Here is a 17,728-nt window from a genome sequence, read left to right on the forward strand (position 1 = left end):
ATTAGGATGTTTTTAACATAAATATTCAATAATGTTCCAACCGGAGAATTCCTTTGTCTTCAGAAATGCAATGGATCACGAGCTACCTCTCATGTGAATGAGCGTCACTAGCTTGTGGCACTCTGCTAGACCACTGACTCAAAGAGCACTTAAGAGCCCCTCCTTTACAGTAGAAGCCTCAAACAAGTTTCTAAAGACTGTTGACATCTAGTGGAAGCCTTAGGAAGTGAAACAGGACCAATATCCCACTGTATCTTCAATAGGTAATGAGTTGAAAAACGACCAACCTCAGATTTCCCACTTCCTGGTTGGATATTTTCTCAGGTTTTTGCCTGCCATATGAGTTCTGTTATACACACAGACATCATTCAAACAGTTTCAGAAACTTCAGAGTGTTTTCTATCCAAATATACCAATAATATGCATATATTAGCAACTGGGACTTAGTAGCAGGCAGTTTACTCTGGGCACCTCTGGGCACCTTATTCATCCAAGCTACTCAATACTGCCCCCAGCCATAAGAAGTTTTAAGGTACTCACAAAATAGAAAAAACGTTTTATCTGGATTCAGCTGGTCAGTCTATGTCATGGAAAGAGCAGGTGTCCTTAATGTTTTGTACGCTCAGTTTATACCAGTGTTGCAGTTGCACTAAACTCATACCATTTCTTAGTCATACCATTTCTTAGTCAATTGTCATCATTCATTAAAATTATAATTGAACAGGTAAAAAGGTATGCTTAGATAACCTATACCGATAAATATTTATCTATATATTTTATAAATATATATATATATATATATATATATATATATATATATATATATATATATATATATATAAATATATATACAGTGCCTTGCGAAAGTATTCGGCCCCCTTGAACTTTGCGACCTTTTGCCACATTTCAGGCTTCAAACATAAAGATATAAAACTGTATTTTTTTGTGAAGAATCAACAACAAGTGGGACACAATCATGAAGTGGAATGAAATTTATTGGATATTTTAAACTTTTTTAACAAATAAAAAAACTGAAAAAGTGGGCGTGCAAAATTATTCAGCCCCTTTACTTTCAGTGCAGCAAACTCTCTCCAGAAGTTCAGTGAGGATCTCTGAATGATCCAATGTTGACCTAAATGACTAATGATGATAAATACAATCCACCTGTGTGTAATCAAGTCTCCGTATAAATGCACCTGCACTGTGATAGTCTCAGAGGTCCGTTAAAAGCGCAGAGAGCATCATGAAGAACAAGGAACACACCAAGCAGGTCCGAGATACTGTTGTGAAGAAGTTTAAAGCCGGATTTGGATACAAAAAGATTTCCCAAGCTTTAAACATCCCAAGGAGCACTGTGCAAGCGATAATATTGAAATGGAAGGAGTATCAGACCACTGCAAATCTACCAAGACCTGGCCGTCCCTCTAAACGTTCAGCTCATACAAGGAGAAGACTGATCAGAGATGCAGCCAAGAGGCCCATGATCACTCTGGATGAACTGCAGAGATCTACAGCTGAGGTGGGAGACTCTGTCCATAGGACAACAATCAGTCGTATATTGCACAAATCTGGCCTTTATGGAAGAGTGGCAAGAAGAAAGCCATTTCTTAAAGAAATCCAGAAAAAGTGTTGTTTAAAGTTTGCCACAAGCCACCTGGGAGACACACCAAACATGTGGAAGAAGGTGCTCTGGTCAGATGAAACCAAAATTGAACTTTTTGGCAACAATGCAAAACGTTATGTTTGGCGTAAAAGCAACACAGCTGAACACACCATCCCCACTGTCAAACATGGTGGTGGCAGCATCATGGTTTGGGTCTGCTTTTCTTCAGCAGGGACAGGGAAGATGGTTAAAATTGATGGGAAGATGGATGGAGACAAATACAGGACCATTCTGGAAGAAAACCTGATGGAGTCTGCAAAAGACCTGAGACTGGGACGGAGATTTGTCTTCCAACAAGACAATGATCCAAAACATAAAGCAAAATCTACAATGGAATGGTTCAAAAATAAACATATCCAGGTGTTAGAATGGCCAAGTCAAAGTCCAGACCTGAATCAAATCGAGAATCTGTGGAAAGAACTGAAAACTGCTGTTCACAAATGCTCTCCATCCAACCTCACTGAGCTCGAGCTGTTTTGCAAGGAGGAATGGGAAAACATTTCAGTCTCTCGATGTGCAAAACTGATAGAGACATACCCCAAGCGACTTACAGCTGTAATCGCAGCAAAAGGTGGCGCTACAAAGTATTAACTTAAGGGGGCTGAATAATTTTGCACGCCCACTTTTTCAGTTTCTGATTTGTTAAAGTTTGAAATATCCAATAAATGTCGTTCCACTTCATGATTGTGTCCCACTTGTTGTTGATTCTTCACAAAAAAATACAGTTTTATATCTTTATGTTTGAAGTCTGAAATTTGGCAAAAGGTCGCAAAGTTCAAGGGGGCCGAATACTTTCGCAAGGCACTGTATATATATATTTTACATAGAATTAGGCTGAACGATTATGGCTCTAAATTACAGGAAAAAGGTGTTTGAAAAATGGGCATCATTCATTACAATGACAATTGAACAGGTTAAAAGGTATGCTTAGATTAATCACTAGTAAAATTCAGTCTGTGCTGCTGCTCACCTCTAGTTGCTACTGGAAAAGTAATATTATCAGACATGAAGGTAAGACCCAGATGTGACAACGTCGAATAAACAATAGTTTAATATTCCCACAGGGGCAGGCAATAGACAGGTCAAGGAAGGCAGTGGTCAATAGTCCAGAGTAGTGGGGGAAAGGTACAGGATATCAGGCAGGGTCAGGGGCAGGCAGGCGGGCTCAGAGACAGGACAGGCAAGGGTCAAAACCAGGAGGGCAAGAAAAAGAGAGACTGGGGAAAAGCAGGAGCTGAGAGAAAATCCTGGTTGACTTGACAAACAAGATGAACTGGCACAGACAGACAGAAAACCCAGTTATAAATACACAGGGGATAATGGGGAAGATGGGCGACACCTGGAGGTGGGTGGAGACAATCACAAAAACAGGTGAAACAGATCAGGGTGGGACAGTACTCCCCCTTTAGGGGCGCCACCTGGCGTCTTACAGGGGCGCGTAGCTGGTTGACCGGAGTGCCGGCGATGGAAGTCGACGATGAGGGCTGGGTCCAGGACGTTTCTAGCGGGGACACAGCACCTCTTCTCCGGGCCATAACCCTCTCAGTCCACCAGGTACTGGAAATACCTGCCCCGTGGACGAACACTCAGGAGGCGTCTCACCGTGTATGCTGGATGACCAAAAATATCCTTCTGTCTCACGCACACACACACACACACACACACACGCACACGAGAAAGAAGCTGATAAGAGGCAGTTAACCCATATTACTTTCCTTATTATCACTCTATGACAAGAGATCAAGTGAGAAGAACAAACTTGTGAGGATTGCAAGCAGACTGTTTTCTGGTGTTCAGACCGTTATAACCTGTTCTGAGATGTCCTGCACCTGCAAAAAAAGTTAAACATAGAATTAGATGTCTAAAGTCTATTTCCAGATAGCTCTTACATCTCTTATCTTATTCTTTCACTGACCATGGAGAACCTCAACTCCTCCAACATCTCCAGCTTGGACCCCTCCTCCAAGATTTAGAGCATTGTCCTGGGGCTGTGCTGTGCACTGGGTTTCCCTGGTAACATAACTGTCCTGGTGGTCATACTGCGCCGCCCGCCCCAACGCCCCAACTTTACCCTGTGCCTCATGCTGAACCTGGCGTCATCCAACATCTGGTACATGGCCACGATACCTGTGTGGATCTGTACTCTCCTGCACTGCTGGGCCGTGTCACCTGCAAGCTAGCCACCTTCCGGCTCTACCTCAGCCCATAACTCTAACCTTCACCCTACTCATAAACAAAACCCTTAACCCTAATCATAACAAATTAGGGTACTCACAAAAATAAAGGTGACTTTTTAAGGTGTTTTGGCTTGGTTTAAACAGCAGCCAATTTAGCTATTTTGTTCTCAACAAAACCCACATTTTTGGTTGCTGGCTCTGTATCTGTATAGCCTGTACTTTCTAGGTATCCATAGGTTAGCCTATATTTGTTATTTTGATGATCTGTCTCCTTTCAAGCTTGACCTCCAAATCCTAAATTGTATTTGTCAGCTTTCGAATGCATAAATATATACATTTAGTTTTAATGAATACATTGATTTGTTGTTTCTCTTACAGTACATGCACGTCTGCTTTGGAGGAGCCCCAACCTCCCAGAAAGTGTTGGACTATTTCATCATACTTGTGAAGTTGACTCATTCTTTGTCAAAATCTTGACAGGTATTTTAGCATTGAGCACCATGGAAAAACACTCTAGATGTATGTAACAACAGTTGTGCCTAAATAGATCAATAAAAGCATGCAATTCAAACCTTGCACCACTCTGATGCCCAACATGGGTTCAACCATGTCAGTTTCAGTCTAAGACTCAACAAGAAGTGAGACAGCAGGCCAAGAATGACAAACAAAATAGTTATGAAACAAATGAAGGTAGAACTTGTAACATGTAACTGTCACGTCTCTTGATGGCGCCAGGCTGCCCTTCATTACACAAAACTGTCACCAACATTACGAGCAGCTGCTCAATATTGGTCTCACCTGGACTCCATTACCTTGTTGATTTCCCCCTCTATATCTGTCAGCTCCTCAGTTTGTTCCCTTTGTCAGCATTGATGTCGTTATTTTTCTCCTGTCCAGACGCTGTTCCTGCCCTGTTTCATGTCCACTGTTTAGTAAATGTTCTCCCTGTACCTGCTTCACGTCTCCAGCGTTGATCCTCACAGTAACAACACATTTGGTACAAGGACAAACAACGTAATCCCCACAAGATCATGTCTGAAAAAGGCAAAAAGGCAAAAAGGCAAAAAAGGCAAAATCCTCAACATAATATTCACAGAGGATACAGAACGTTAAGAACACCTTCTTAATATTGATTTGCATCCCGCCCTTTTGCCCTCAGAAGTGTCAATTAGTCAGGCCATGGACTCTACAAGTTGTTGAAAGTGTTCCACAGTGTGCCTGGGATTTTTTTAAAGTCACACTACATTATTCTCCAGACAATTGAATGAAAGTGTGTGACAGCCATTTTATATGGATCTGGGAGAAGTTTAACTTAAAGTAAAACACCCACTCTGCACATCACACAAAATGCCACTATGCATTGTCAAATCAAATCAAATCACATTTTATTTGTCACATACACATGGTTAGCAGATGTTAATGCGAGTGTAGCGAAATGCTTGTGCTTCTAGTTCCGACAATGCAGTAATAACCAACAAGTAATCTAACTAACAATTCCAAAACTACTGTCTTATACACAGTGTAAGGGGATAAAGAATATGTACATAAGGATATATGAATGAGTGATGGTACAGAGCAGCATAGGCAAGATACAGTAGATGGTATCGAGTACAGTATATACATATGAGATGAGTATGTAAACAAAGTGGCATAGTTAAAGTGGCTAGTGATACATGTATTACATAAGGATACAGTCGATGATATAGAGTACAGTATATACGTATGCATATGAGATGAATAATGTAGGGTAAGTAACATTATATAAGGTAGCATTGTTTAAAGTGGCTAGTGATATATTTACATCATTCCCATCAATTCCCATTATTAAAGTGGCTGGAGTTGAGTCAGTGTCAGTGTGTTGGCAGCAGCCACTCAATGTTAGTGGTGGCTGTTTAACAGTCTGATGGCCTTGAGATAGAAGCTGTTTTTCAGTCTCTCGGTCCCAGCTTTGATGCACCTGTACTGACCTCGCCTTCTGGATGATAGCGGGGTGAACAGGCAGTGGCTCTGTTGGTTGATGTCCTTGATGATCTTTATGGCCTTCCTGTAACATCGGGTGGTGTAGGTGTCCTGGAGGGCAGGTAGTTTGCCCCCGGTGATGCGTTGTGCAGACCTCACTACCCTCTGGAGAGCCTTACGGTTGAGGGCGGAGCAGTTGCCGTACCAGGCGGTGATACAGCCCGCCAGGATGCTCTCGATTGTGCATCTGTAGAAGTTTGTGAGTGCTTTTGGTGACAAGCCGAATTTCTTCAGCCTCCTGAGGTTGAAGAGGCGTTGCTGCGCCTTCTTCACAATGCTGTCTGTGTGAGTGGACCAATTCAGTTTGTCTGTGATGTGTATGCCGAGGAACTTAAAACTTGCTACCCTCTCCACTACTGTTCCATTGATGTGGATAGGGGGGTGTTCCCTCTGCTGTTTCCTGAATTCCACAATCATCTCCTTAGTTTTGTTGACGTTGAGTGTGAGGTTATTTTCCTGACACCTCACTCCGAGGGCCCTCACCTCCTCCCTGTAGGCCGTCTCGTCGTTGTTGGTAATCAAGCCTACAACTGTTGTGTCGTCCGCAAACTTGATGATTGAGTTGGATTGAGTTGGAGGCGTGCGTGGCCACGCAGTCGTGTGTGAACAGGGAGTACAGGAGAACGCACCCTTGTGGGGCCCCAGTGTTGAGGATCAGCGGGGAGGAGATGTTGTTGCCTACCCTCACCACCTGGGGGCGGCCCGTCAGGAAGTCCAGTACCCAGTTGCACAGGGCGGGGTCGAGACCCAGGGTCTTGAGCTTGATGACGAGCTTGGAGGGTACTATGGTGTTGAATGCCGAGCTGTAGTCAATGAAGTCAATGAACAGCATTCTCAAATAGGTATTCCTCTTGTCCAGATGGGTTAGGGCAGTGTGCAGTGTGGTTGAGATTGCATCGTCTGTGGACCTATTTGTGCGGTAAGCAAATTGGAGTGGGTCTAGGGTGTCAGGTAGGTTGGAGGTGATATGGTCCTTGACTAGTCTCTCAAAGCACTTCATGATGACGGAAGTGAGTGCTACGGGGCGGTAGTCGTTTAACTCAGTTACCTTAGCTTTCTTGGGAACAGGAACAATGGTGGCCCTCTTGAAGCATGTGGGAACAGCAGACTGGTATAGGGATTGATTGAATATGTCCGTAAACACACCGGCCAGCTGGTCTGCGCATGCTCTGAGGGCGCGGCTGGGGATGCCGTCTGGGCCTGCAGCCTTGCGAGGGTTAACACGTTTAAATGTCTTACTCACCTCGGCTGCAGTGAAGGAGAGACCGCATGTTTTCGTTGCAGGCCGTGTCAGTGGCACTGTATTGTCCTCAAAGCGGGCAAAAAAGTTATTTAGTCTGCCTGGGAGCAAGACATCCTGGTCCGTGACTGGGCTGGATTTCTTCCTGTAGTCCGTGATTGACTGTAGACCCTGCCACATGCCTCTTGTGTCTGAGCCGTTGAATTGAGATTCTACTTTGTCTCTGTACTGACGCTTAGCTTGTTTGATAGCCTTGCGGAGGGAATAGCTGCACTGTTTGTATTCGGTCATGTTACCAGACACCTTGCCCTGATTAAAAGCAGTGGTTCGCGCTTTCAGTTTCACGCGAATGCTGCCATCAATCCACGGTTTCTGGTTAGGGAATGTTTTAATCGTTGCTATGGGAACGACATCTTCAACGCACGTTCTAATGAACTCGCACACCGAATCAGCGTATTCGTCAATATTGTTATCTGACGCAATACTAAACATATCCCAGTCCACGTGATGGAAGCAGTCTTGGAGTGTGGAGTCAGCTTGGTCGGACCAGCGTTGGACAGACCTCAGAGTGGGAGCCTCTAGTTTTAGTTTCTGTCTTTAGGCAGGGATCAACAAAATGGAGTCGTGGTCAGCTTTTCCGAAAGGGGGGCGGGGCAGGGCCTTATATGCGTCGCGGAAGTTAGAGTAACAATGATCCAAGGTCTTTCCACCCCTGGTTGCGCAATCGATATGCTGATAAAATTTAGGGAGTCTTGTTTTCAGATTAGCTTTGTTAAAATCCCCAGCTACAATGAATGCAGCCTCCGGATAAATGGTTTCCAGTTTGCAAAGAGTTAAATAAAGTTTGTTCAGAGCCATCGATGTGTCTGCTTGGGGGGGGGGATATATACGGCTGTGATTATAATCGAAGAGAATTCTCTTGGTAGATAATGCGGTCTACATTTGATTGTGAGGAATTCTAAATCAGGTGAACAGAAGGATTTGAGTTCCTGTATGTTTCTTTCATCACACCATGTCACGTTAGCCATAAGGCATACGCCCCCGCCCCTCTTCTTACCAGAAAGATGTTTGTTTCTGTCGGCGCGATGCGTGGAGAAACCCGTTGGCTGCACCGCCTCGGATAGCGTCTCTCCAGTGAGCCATGTTTCCGAAGCAAAGAACGTTACAGTCTCTGATGTCCCTCTGGAATGTTACCCTTGCTCGGATTTCATCAACCTTGTTGTCAAGAGACTGGACATTGGCAAGAAGAATGCTAGGGAGTGGTGCACGGTGTGCCCGTCTCCGGAGTCTGACCAGAAGACCGCCTCGTTTCCCTCTTTTTCGGAGTCGTTTTTTTGGGTCGCTGCATGGGATCCACTCCGTTGTCCTGTTTGTAAGGCAGAACACAGGATCCGCGTCGCGAAAAACATATTCTTGGTCGTACTGATGGTGAGTTGACGCTGATCTTATATTCAGTAGTTCTTCTCGACTGTATGTAATGAAACCTAAGATGACCTGGGGTACTAATGTAAGAAATAACACGTAAAAAAACAAAAAAATGCATAGTTTCCTAGGAACGCGAAGCGAGGCGGCCATCTCTGTCGGCGCCGGAAGTAGAAAGAGGTAAAAAGAGGACGACAGAGCACCATTACTGTCCCTCATGCAAAAAAATGGAAACCATTTGCAATCAGGCTAAGGGTCCATTTATTTTCATAGATTCAATAATTGTATCATTTAGAAAATTAATTTGAATACTGCACAACTCCTGAATTATTTTAATTTGATTATAAAACGTAAATGAATAGAAGTGTTGAATTTAATACATAAAAATACATTTGACCCCAACCCTGATAGGTCCTAAACATTGAATCAATATTTGAATATGAAAACAAAACAAGTAAGGCTTTTATGTTTTTGTATTCACAACTAAAGTCAGTTATGAGATACATTTATCTCCTAATGTTAACACACGTCCTAACTGTGAGTCGTAAAGTGTTTTTTTGTCTCTTTCTCTGTGTTTCTATCTCCTATTGGAGGTTGTGTTCATGGCTGGGGCTCCTCTGATCTCGGGTCAGTATGAGTAAGGGAGACTTCCAGTAGAATCCTGCTGGATTGCAACTCTAGTTTGGAACACTCTTCTCTCTGGAGCTTCATTCACAAACACACTGGGACACGGAGGATACTGAGCTGTAGAGGATGCTTCTCTTTTGAAGAAGATGCTGAACAAGTAGTAAAGATTGGGATAAGTCTTCTGTTCAGGACCAAGATGGAGCCGACAGAGATGGTCGCCTCGCTTCAGATCCTTAGAAAACTATGCAGTTATTATTATTTTTTTTAATATCTGATTTCTTACATTGTTAGCCCAGAAAATCTCAAGTGTTATTACATACATCTGGGAAGAACTATTGGATATAAAAGCGACGTCAATTTACCATCAATACGACCAGGAAGACTTTCCCGAAGCGGATCCTTTGTTCGGACCTCCACCCTGGACATGTGATCATATCCCAGCGGCCGACCCAAAAAACGCGGTCGCGGCAGGAGAGGAAGACAGAACGGCCTACTGGTCAGACTCTGAAGGCGAGCACACCATTCACCGCTTCCGAGCATATTACAATGTCCAATCTCTAGACAACAAGGTGGATGAAATTAGGGCACGAGTTGCCTTCCAGAGAGACATCAGAGATACCCTAGACCCACTCCAATTTGCCTACCGCCTCAATATGTCCACTGACGATGCAAATACCATCACACTGCACACTGCCCTATCCCATCTGGACAAGAGGAATACCTATGTAAGAATGCTGTTCATTAACTACAGCTCTGCATTTAACACCATACTACCCTCCAAACTCATTAAGCTCTAGACCCTGGGTCTCGACCTCGCCCTGTGCAACTGGGCCTGGACTTTCCAGTGGAAGGGTAGGAAACAACATCTCTACCCCGCTGATCCTCAACACTGGGGCCCCACAAGGGTGCGTTCTTAGCCCTCTCCTGTACTCCCTGTTCACCCATGACTGCGTGGCCATGCACGCCTCCAACTCAATCATCAAGTTTGCAGATGACACTACAACACTGGGGCCTGATTACCAACAACAATGAGACTGCCTACAGGGAGGGGATGAGGGCCCTTGGAGTGTGGTGAGGGCCCTTGTAGTGTGTGTGTGTGTGTGTGTGTGTGTGTGTGTGTGGGGTGGGGGGAAGGGAGGGATAAAACACACACAGACAGACAGACAGCTCATCAGGAGGAATCTGACCAGAGGTAGTAAACCCAAACCTTTCACTTACTATCAAAAAACTATGACATGAGATCAAGAGAAGATATTTTTATATTTTATTTTTTTTGTTACAATGTGTGGTGTGTCTATGATTTTAGTATTCTCCGATTTGATATACAGTAAGCATACTTCTGGAAACTGGTGACTAATTTTATCTGTGTGTGTGTGTGTGTGTGTGTGTGTGTGTGTGTGTGTGTGTGTGTGTGTGTGTGTGTGCAAATGCACGCATTTGCGTAAAAGACATTTGCATAGCTGTCCTGCCTCATTGCTCCACATACTTTTAAAACCCCAGTGTTGATCAGTGACTGTTCACTCCTTTCAGAGCCACTGATACACAGCACAATGATGATGTCACTGATTCTACTGCTGGGTAACACTGGGGCTCCTTGTTCAGGGTGAGAGACACTTTGACTAACTTTGATTCATAATGTGTTTGGCTTCAGAGTTACACTTCATTCGTTATTTTAACCTGACAGGCTATGCTTGATAGGCTATTCTTTACGATATGTTTGTTGTTGTGATAACCTTACTAATCAACCTTTCTTCACTTTTGTTGATTTTTCAGAATCATCAGCAGATATAATTCTGACTCAGTCTCCTAAATCTCAGTCTGTTAGTCCAGGAGAGGTTGTCTCTATCAGCTGTACAGCCAGTTCAAGTACTAGTGATTATCTCCACTGGTACCTGCAGAAACCTGGAGAAGCTCCTAAACTCCTGGTTTATTATGCTACAACCCGTCAGTCTGGGATTCCAGGTCGTTTCAGTGGGAGTGGATCTGGTAGTCCTTATACTCATTACACTCTGACCATCAGTGGAGTCCAGGCTGAAGATGCAGGAGATTACTACTGTCAGCAGGGTGTCAGCTATCCATTCACACAGTGTTAGAGCGTCGTACAAAAACCTCCCTCAGCTAAAGAGGAACTGTTCTGACTCAACAGCTACAGAGTCTCCCGTATTCTAAAAGTCATCTAAACACCAATTCATCACAATATGACACTACAATAATGTAATTGGTTAGACGTGTCTACGGACTATGATAATGTACATATCTCTCAATATATTCTGCAAAAATGTTACATCTTTGTTTAACACACTAGGACCACTAAGGATACAGAGCTGTAGAAAATGCTTTATTTTGAACGACAGATTTTTTTTCACACTTTGATTTATCTTGATATTGTAAGAAGCACTCATTTCATTACGCAATAGCATGAATGTTGATCCTGTCCGAACCCAACTATGCCCTACTCAACTTCTTTACCCCTCCAACCTTGAAGGAGTGAATACAGTCATATCGATTCCATTCAAGAAGCACCTCTTTAATAAGATTATTATACATGTCACAAATGTAGTCTACATACTGTATTCAAAGCCATAAAAAATTCCCCGATTTGAACGTTATGCAAAGTCCAGTGTAAAGTCTGCTTCCCCAGCCCATGTTCAGTTCTTTAGTCAGACACACAGCTGCCACAGTCCCAGAGGATTTGAGGTTGAGTGAATGTGAACTCTGGTTGGGTTGAAACTCAGATTTACATGGGCAGGGTGACCACAACAGTCCCAGAATACAGCAGTACCATGGCCAGATGTTCACCTGTTCCCAGAGAGTTCCACTGAGCTTGGAGCTCATGGCTTCATAATTGGTAACATCCATAGTCATATATTTAGAGAGTTAGGCCAACTTTTAGAGTTTGTAATGTTGTTCTAGTTCTAGACATTCAGTTACACAGCACCGTTGTAATGTTAATGGGGATCTACTATGCCTGCCACAGAATGTTGAAGTGTCATGTAAATACATCATAATGCAGAAACCTATATATCCTCTCTAATACATGGTTCTGGTAAAATCATAAAGACTGGGGAGTCTAGAGAACATGGTTTCAGTATTAGTAACATCATAAAGACTGGGGAGTCTAGAGAACATGACTTCAGTATTAGTAACATCATAAAGACTGGGGAGTCTAGAGAACATGGCTTCAGTATTAGTAACATCATAAAGACTGGGGAGTCTAGAGAACATGACTTCAGTATTAGTAACATCATAAAGACTGGGGAGTCTAGAGAACATGACTTCAGTATTAGTAACATCATAAAGACTGGGGAGTCTAGAGAACATGGTTTCAGTATTAGTATCACTGTAGATATCCTTTTGACTGGTATTATATTTGGCCCAATCAGCCAAACACTCATTGAAAGAGGTTCATTGAATAACATGTATTAGTAAAATTACTTTCCAGGGCAGAGAGCTCATCATTCTTTATGAAAATGCAATAAATCAAAAGTATCTCAATGTCTAATGGTAAAACTCATTAAATAATGATATCCAGGCAAACAGTTTAAAATATAGAACGTCTTTATTATCTCAACATGTCAGAAACAACAGGATTACAGTAATAAGGTTCAGAACACATGTGATATGAAAGCCAAGCAGATCTATATGACATCAGAATCAGACATGTATTCTGTTCTTTGTTCCACTATGATAAAAGCTCCAGCTGGAGGAAGGATTCCCACACAGGATCCAGCCCAGCATTAGATCAGTGTGCTGGTATTGCTGGAACAGTAAGAAGGAGAGGTGCAGAGTAAAAACAGTGGAGTCAGAGGGGGGAGCTCATTAATCAGAACACTGGTCTCTCCTCAGTGTCTCAGAGAGAGGAGACTGGGAGCCCTGGGTGGCCTCACAGGTCACAGAGCCCACCTTCTTCCACTGGTCGACAGGGAGGGTCAGGGTGCTGCTCCAGCTGTAGTGGCCGTCCTTCTCCAGGACCCCGGGGTTCCCGGTCACCTCCCAGGTGTTGCTGCTGCTGCCATCCACCTTCCAGCTCAGCTTCCAGTCTGAGGGGAAGCCCTTGTTGGCCAGGCACATGAGAGTGGCCTTCCCCTGCTGCAGCTCCACACTGGAGGGGGGCAGGACTGTCAGGGTGGGACGAACATCACCTAAAAGACAGGTGGGAAGTTATGGAGAGGGGAACTATCAATCAATCATCAGACTGATATGACAATAATGATGCAGCAGTTTTACATCTTAGCTGTAAATTACATTTTTTTTCCATCAGTAGGTTTCTGTTCCTCATACAGACAGTCAGTTTATCACACTTCCCTTTGAGTAGCTACTGAAGCATATTATAACTACATGAGATGACTGAAAATACAATCAACTATCTTCAAAATTGTACTGTTTAAAATGTGAAATATTCCTCCCTTACTGTAATGGAATAAACTCATAGGAATCAAACTGCATTTCATTATTAATTATTATTATTCTTCTTTTAAAGAACATTTCACAGAATGTATGAACAATTCTTAAATTACGAATTCAATTACAATTGTTTGATAATATGCCTGTGCTGAAGAAATCAATTCCAGTTGACTGTAAACATCTAACAATGAAATACATTCAATTTAAAAGACACACTAAAACATTTACGTTTTACATTTTCGAAAAGAAAATGGATAAAGTGTAATTTACAATATATTGTATCAAATTGAAAATAAACCTATATTCATATGAACAGCAGAAAAGCTGGACTTCACAAGATAGCAAGTATTTTCAATAGATAGCAAATAAAACAACAAATGGGATCAAATAAGATACAAAATAGCAAATAGCAAATAGATAGCAAAGCTAAGCAATACCTTGTAGCTGAATGCTGAAGGAGTGAATTAAGTTGAATATAACCATCTTAAAACAATTATATACATTTAAAATACACATTTAAATAAAATGAATAGTGATATTATTTACGAGACTAGGTCTGTTAACCAAAAATAATAGGTTAATATTTGAGGTTTAACCAAAATATATTTTCACACAAATGGGGACTCTTATGAACAGAATAACTCTTTAACCAAAAACATAACTATGCATAGCATTTATTTCCATTTTAATCTTAGTTTCTTCTCTCAAAAGATCATCAGTGCATCTATATGCAAGGTCAGAACATTTTCTATATTAGAGGTAGGTAAACTTACTTCCAACATCCAGTCTAGTGCCTCCACCAAAAGTGTGCCACAGTGATACAATGTCATTCAGCGGCCGTACAAAAACCTCTGACACTATAGAGACACTGCTTTTGCTCTTTCTAAAGCTACATTCATCTAAACCACTCTTATTTCAACAGTATCTCTGTTCCAAATGAATACACACTGTATAACCTTGTTTGAATTATTACATCTTGAATAGGCATTTTGATTTAACAAAATTTACTTTAAGGAAAATAAATGCAAAACAAATTCTCAAAAAATAAATATACATTTCTACTTTCTATTTAAGGGAGTTGTAATATTGTTAAGAAAATTAAATGGGATTTTGATATCAGAGGTCAAGATCAAGAACTGAATACTTACTGCCAACACTCAGTTTGGTCCCTCCACCGAAAGTCCACCACAGTGATAGATTCTGATTCTGAAAACCTCCAGACAGACACAGAGGGGAATGATAACAGAGACATGGAACTGATGCCCCCTACTGGTACACTCTGGAACTCCAGTAGACTGGACACATTCACTTTCCCCATTGAACTTTCAACATTTTGAAAATGGCTGGTGGACTATGTTGATGTGCAGTGCCTTCAGAAAGTATTCACACCCTTTGACTTTATCCACATTTTGTTGTCTAACAGCCTGAATTGAATGGGGACTTTTTAAGATAGTTACAGAGTGTGATGGCTGTGATAGGAGAAAACTGAGCATGGATCATCAACATGATACGGTAGTTACTCCTCAATACAGTACTAACCTACATGACAGAGTGAAAAGAAGGAAGCCTGTGCAGAATACAAATATTCCAAAACATTCATCCTGTTTGGAATAAGGCACTAAAGTAAAACTGCAAAAATGTGGCAGAGAAATTAACTTTATGTCCCGAAAACAAAGTGTTATGTTTGGGACAAATCCAATACAACACATTACTGAGTACCACTCTTCATATTTTCAAGCACAGTGGAGGCTCCATATTATGGGATAAATTAAATGGAATGTAGCTAAGCACAGGCACAATCTTAGAGGAAAGGTTGGTTCAGTCTGCTTTCCACCAGAAACTGGGAGACTAGCTTAGAACAAATAGATGAGTCTAGAATCTATATTGACTGCGAATAGTATTGACAGACCCATCCATCCACGTTGTATAGTCAGTCATCTGTGGATCTGATCAAGTTCACAAAGACTCAGTGAGACTTTATAAGGACTGTGAGTTATGGTTGGAAAGGATGTTTGAGATGTTGACAGTTACTGTAAATGTTGGAGGTTTCAACTGATAAAAGATAATACTTGGACAGTGAAACTACCTCAATCAAGAAACAAAGGAGAGAATAAATAGAGGGATATAAGAAGGAAAGTCAATGAAGAGATGAAGGGAGAATGTCAGTAGGCTACATATGAGAACTCATAGTTGCGTCCCACTCTTTATGCAAATGACCAGATATTGTCAATAGCTTCCAAATTAAGATAACATAAGATAGCAGTCATGGTAGATTTATGCTAGAATCAGGTAGGAAATTAGAAGTGCAATCATCCCACTGGGCAGATGTCATTTCAATGTCTGTTCCACATGTGTTCAACATAATTTCATTGAAATGACGTGGAAACGTGGCATAGTGGTCTAAGGCACTGCATCGCAGTGATTGAGGCGTCATTACAGACCTGAGGTTGATCCCAGGCTGTGTCACAGCTGGCCATGACCGGGAGACCCATGAAGCATGGCACAATTGGGCCAGCGTCTTCCGGGTTAGTTAAGAGTTTGGCCGGCCTGGATTTCCTTGTCCCATCAAGCTCTAGCGACTTCTTGTGGTGGAAAAAGCGCCTGCAAGCTGATCTCGGTTGCCAGCTGGACAGTGTTTCCTCCAACACATTGCTGTGGCTGGCTTCCGAGTTCAGTGAGCAGTGTGTCAAGAAGCAGTGCGGCTTTCCAGGATTGTGTTTCGGAGGACGCATGGCTCTCGACCTTCGCCTCTCCTGAGTCCATAGGGGAGTTGCTGTGATGAGACAAGACTGTAACTACCAATTGGGGAGAAAAGGGGGTAAATCTGCAACAAAAAAACACACACACAGCTCATCAGGAGGAATCTGACCAGAGGCAGTTAACCCACACCTTTCACTTACTATCAATCTATGACATGAGATCAAGAGAAGAGAAAAACTTGTGAGGATTTCATGCACTCTGTTTACTAGTGTAGAGACTGTTTTAACAGTATAATTTGTTTTATAATAATAATAATAATAATGAAATGTCTGAAGTCTACTGTCTTCCAGATATCTCTTAGATCTCTTATCTTTCATCGACCATGGAGCATCTGAACTCCTCCAGCACCTCCAGCATGGACCCCACCTCCCTGGATTCAGGTCGTCTGATTTCAAACATTGTCCTGGGGCTGTGATGTGTGCTGGGCCTCCCTGGTAACATAGCTGTTCTGGTGGTCAAACTGAGCAGCATGGCACAATACCCCAACTTTACCCTGTGTCTCATGCTGAACCTGGCGTCCTCCGACATCTTGTACATGGCCACGATACATGTGTGGATCTATACTCTCCTGCGTGGCTGGATTCTGGGCCTCCTGCAAGCTGTCTGTATAGCCTGTACTTTCTATGTATCCATAGGGTAGCCTAGATTTGTTCCTTTGGTGATCTAACCCCCATTCAAGCTTGACCTCCATTGGTAAAATCCATCTTTCCCATGCATGAATAAATTGATTTTGTTTTAATTAATAAATAGATGTTTTATTTCTCTTGCAGTAGGCTACATAGAGGCTACTTCTGCTTTTGTTCAGAGGAGCTCCAACTTGTTCAATTACTTCATCACACTTGTTAAGTTGCCTTAAAATCTTGACAGGTATTTTGCTATTGAGCACAATGGAAAAACACATTAGATGTATGCAACAACATTTCTGCTTAAACAGATAAATACTGTAAAAGGATGCATTTTAAAACTTGCACCAATATGATGCCCAACATGGGTTCAACTATGTCTGTTTCATTCTAAGCCACAACAAGAAGTGAGACATCTTGTCAACACGGCCAAACCAAATGTTTCTGGACCAAATTAAGGTAGAACTTGTGATATGTCAGATGTAACACATTTGGTACACAGACAGACAGCGTTATCCTCACCCTAAGCACCATGTCTTTTGGTTCAAAATGAGAGAAAAGGCTGAATCATCAACATAAATTGATGCTGTAAACCATTTATTCAACACCATAGGCTATATTTCTATATGACAGAGAAACCCTCAACACCTCTGATATGAGGTATGACTGCTATGACTGTCAGTCCTCCCTCCTATCTTTAGTCCCCAGTGTAGATGCAAGGATTGACACACCATGAGATCGACATGATACTGTAGTTTAAAACTAGAAACAGTTTTCTGGGGTTATGATAGGA

The 17,728-nt window shown here is 42.2% G+C and overlaps 1 gene segment (V, D, J or C); it reads right to left on the minus strand.

Moving 5' to 3' along the window:
• Positions 1-12,694: 12,694 nt before the first annotated feature.
• On the minus strand, positions 12,695-16,849 carry LOC139372331 (Ig kappa-b4 chain C region-like). The segment is given in 4 exon segments: positions 12,695-13,290; positions 14,701-14,766; positions 16,453-16,459; positions 16,805-16,849. Coding segments are annotated over 4 exon segments (441 nt in total).
• Positions 16,850-17,728: the final 879 nt, after the last annotated feature.

Source organism: Oncorhynchus clarkii, chromosome 18 (genome assembly GCF_045791955.1).
Source record: "Oncorhynchus clarkii lewisi isolate Uvic-CL-2024 chromosome 18, UVic_Ocla_1.0, whole genome shotgun sequence".
NCBI classification, from domain to species: domain Eukaryota; kingdom Metazoa; phylum Chordata; class Actinopteri; order Salmoniformes; family Salmonidae; genus Oncorhynchus; species Oncorhynchus clarkii.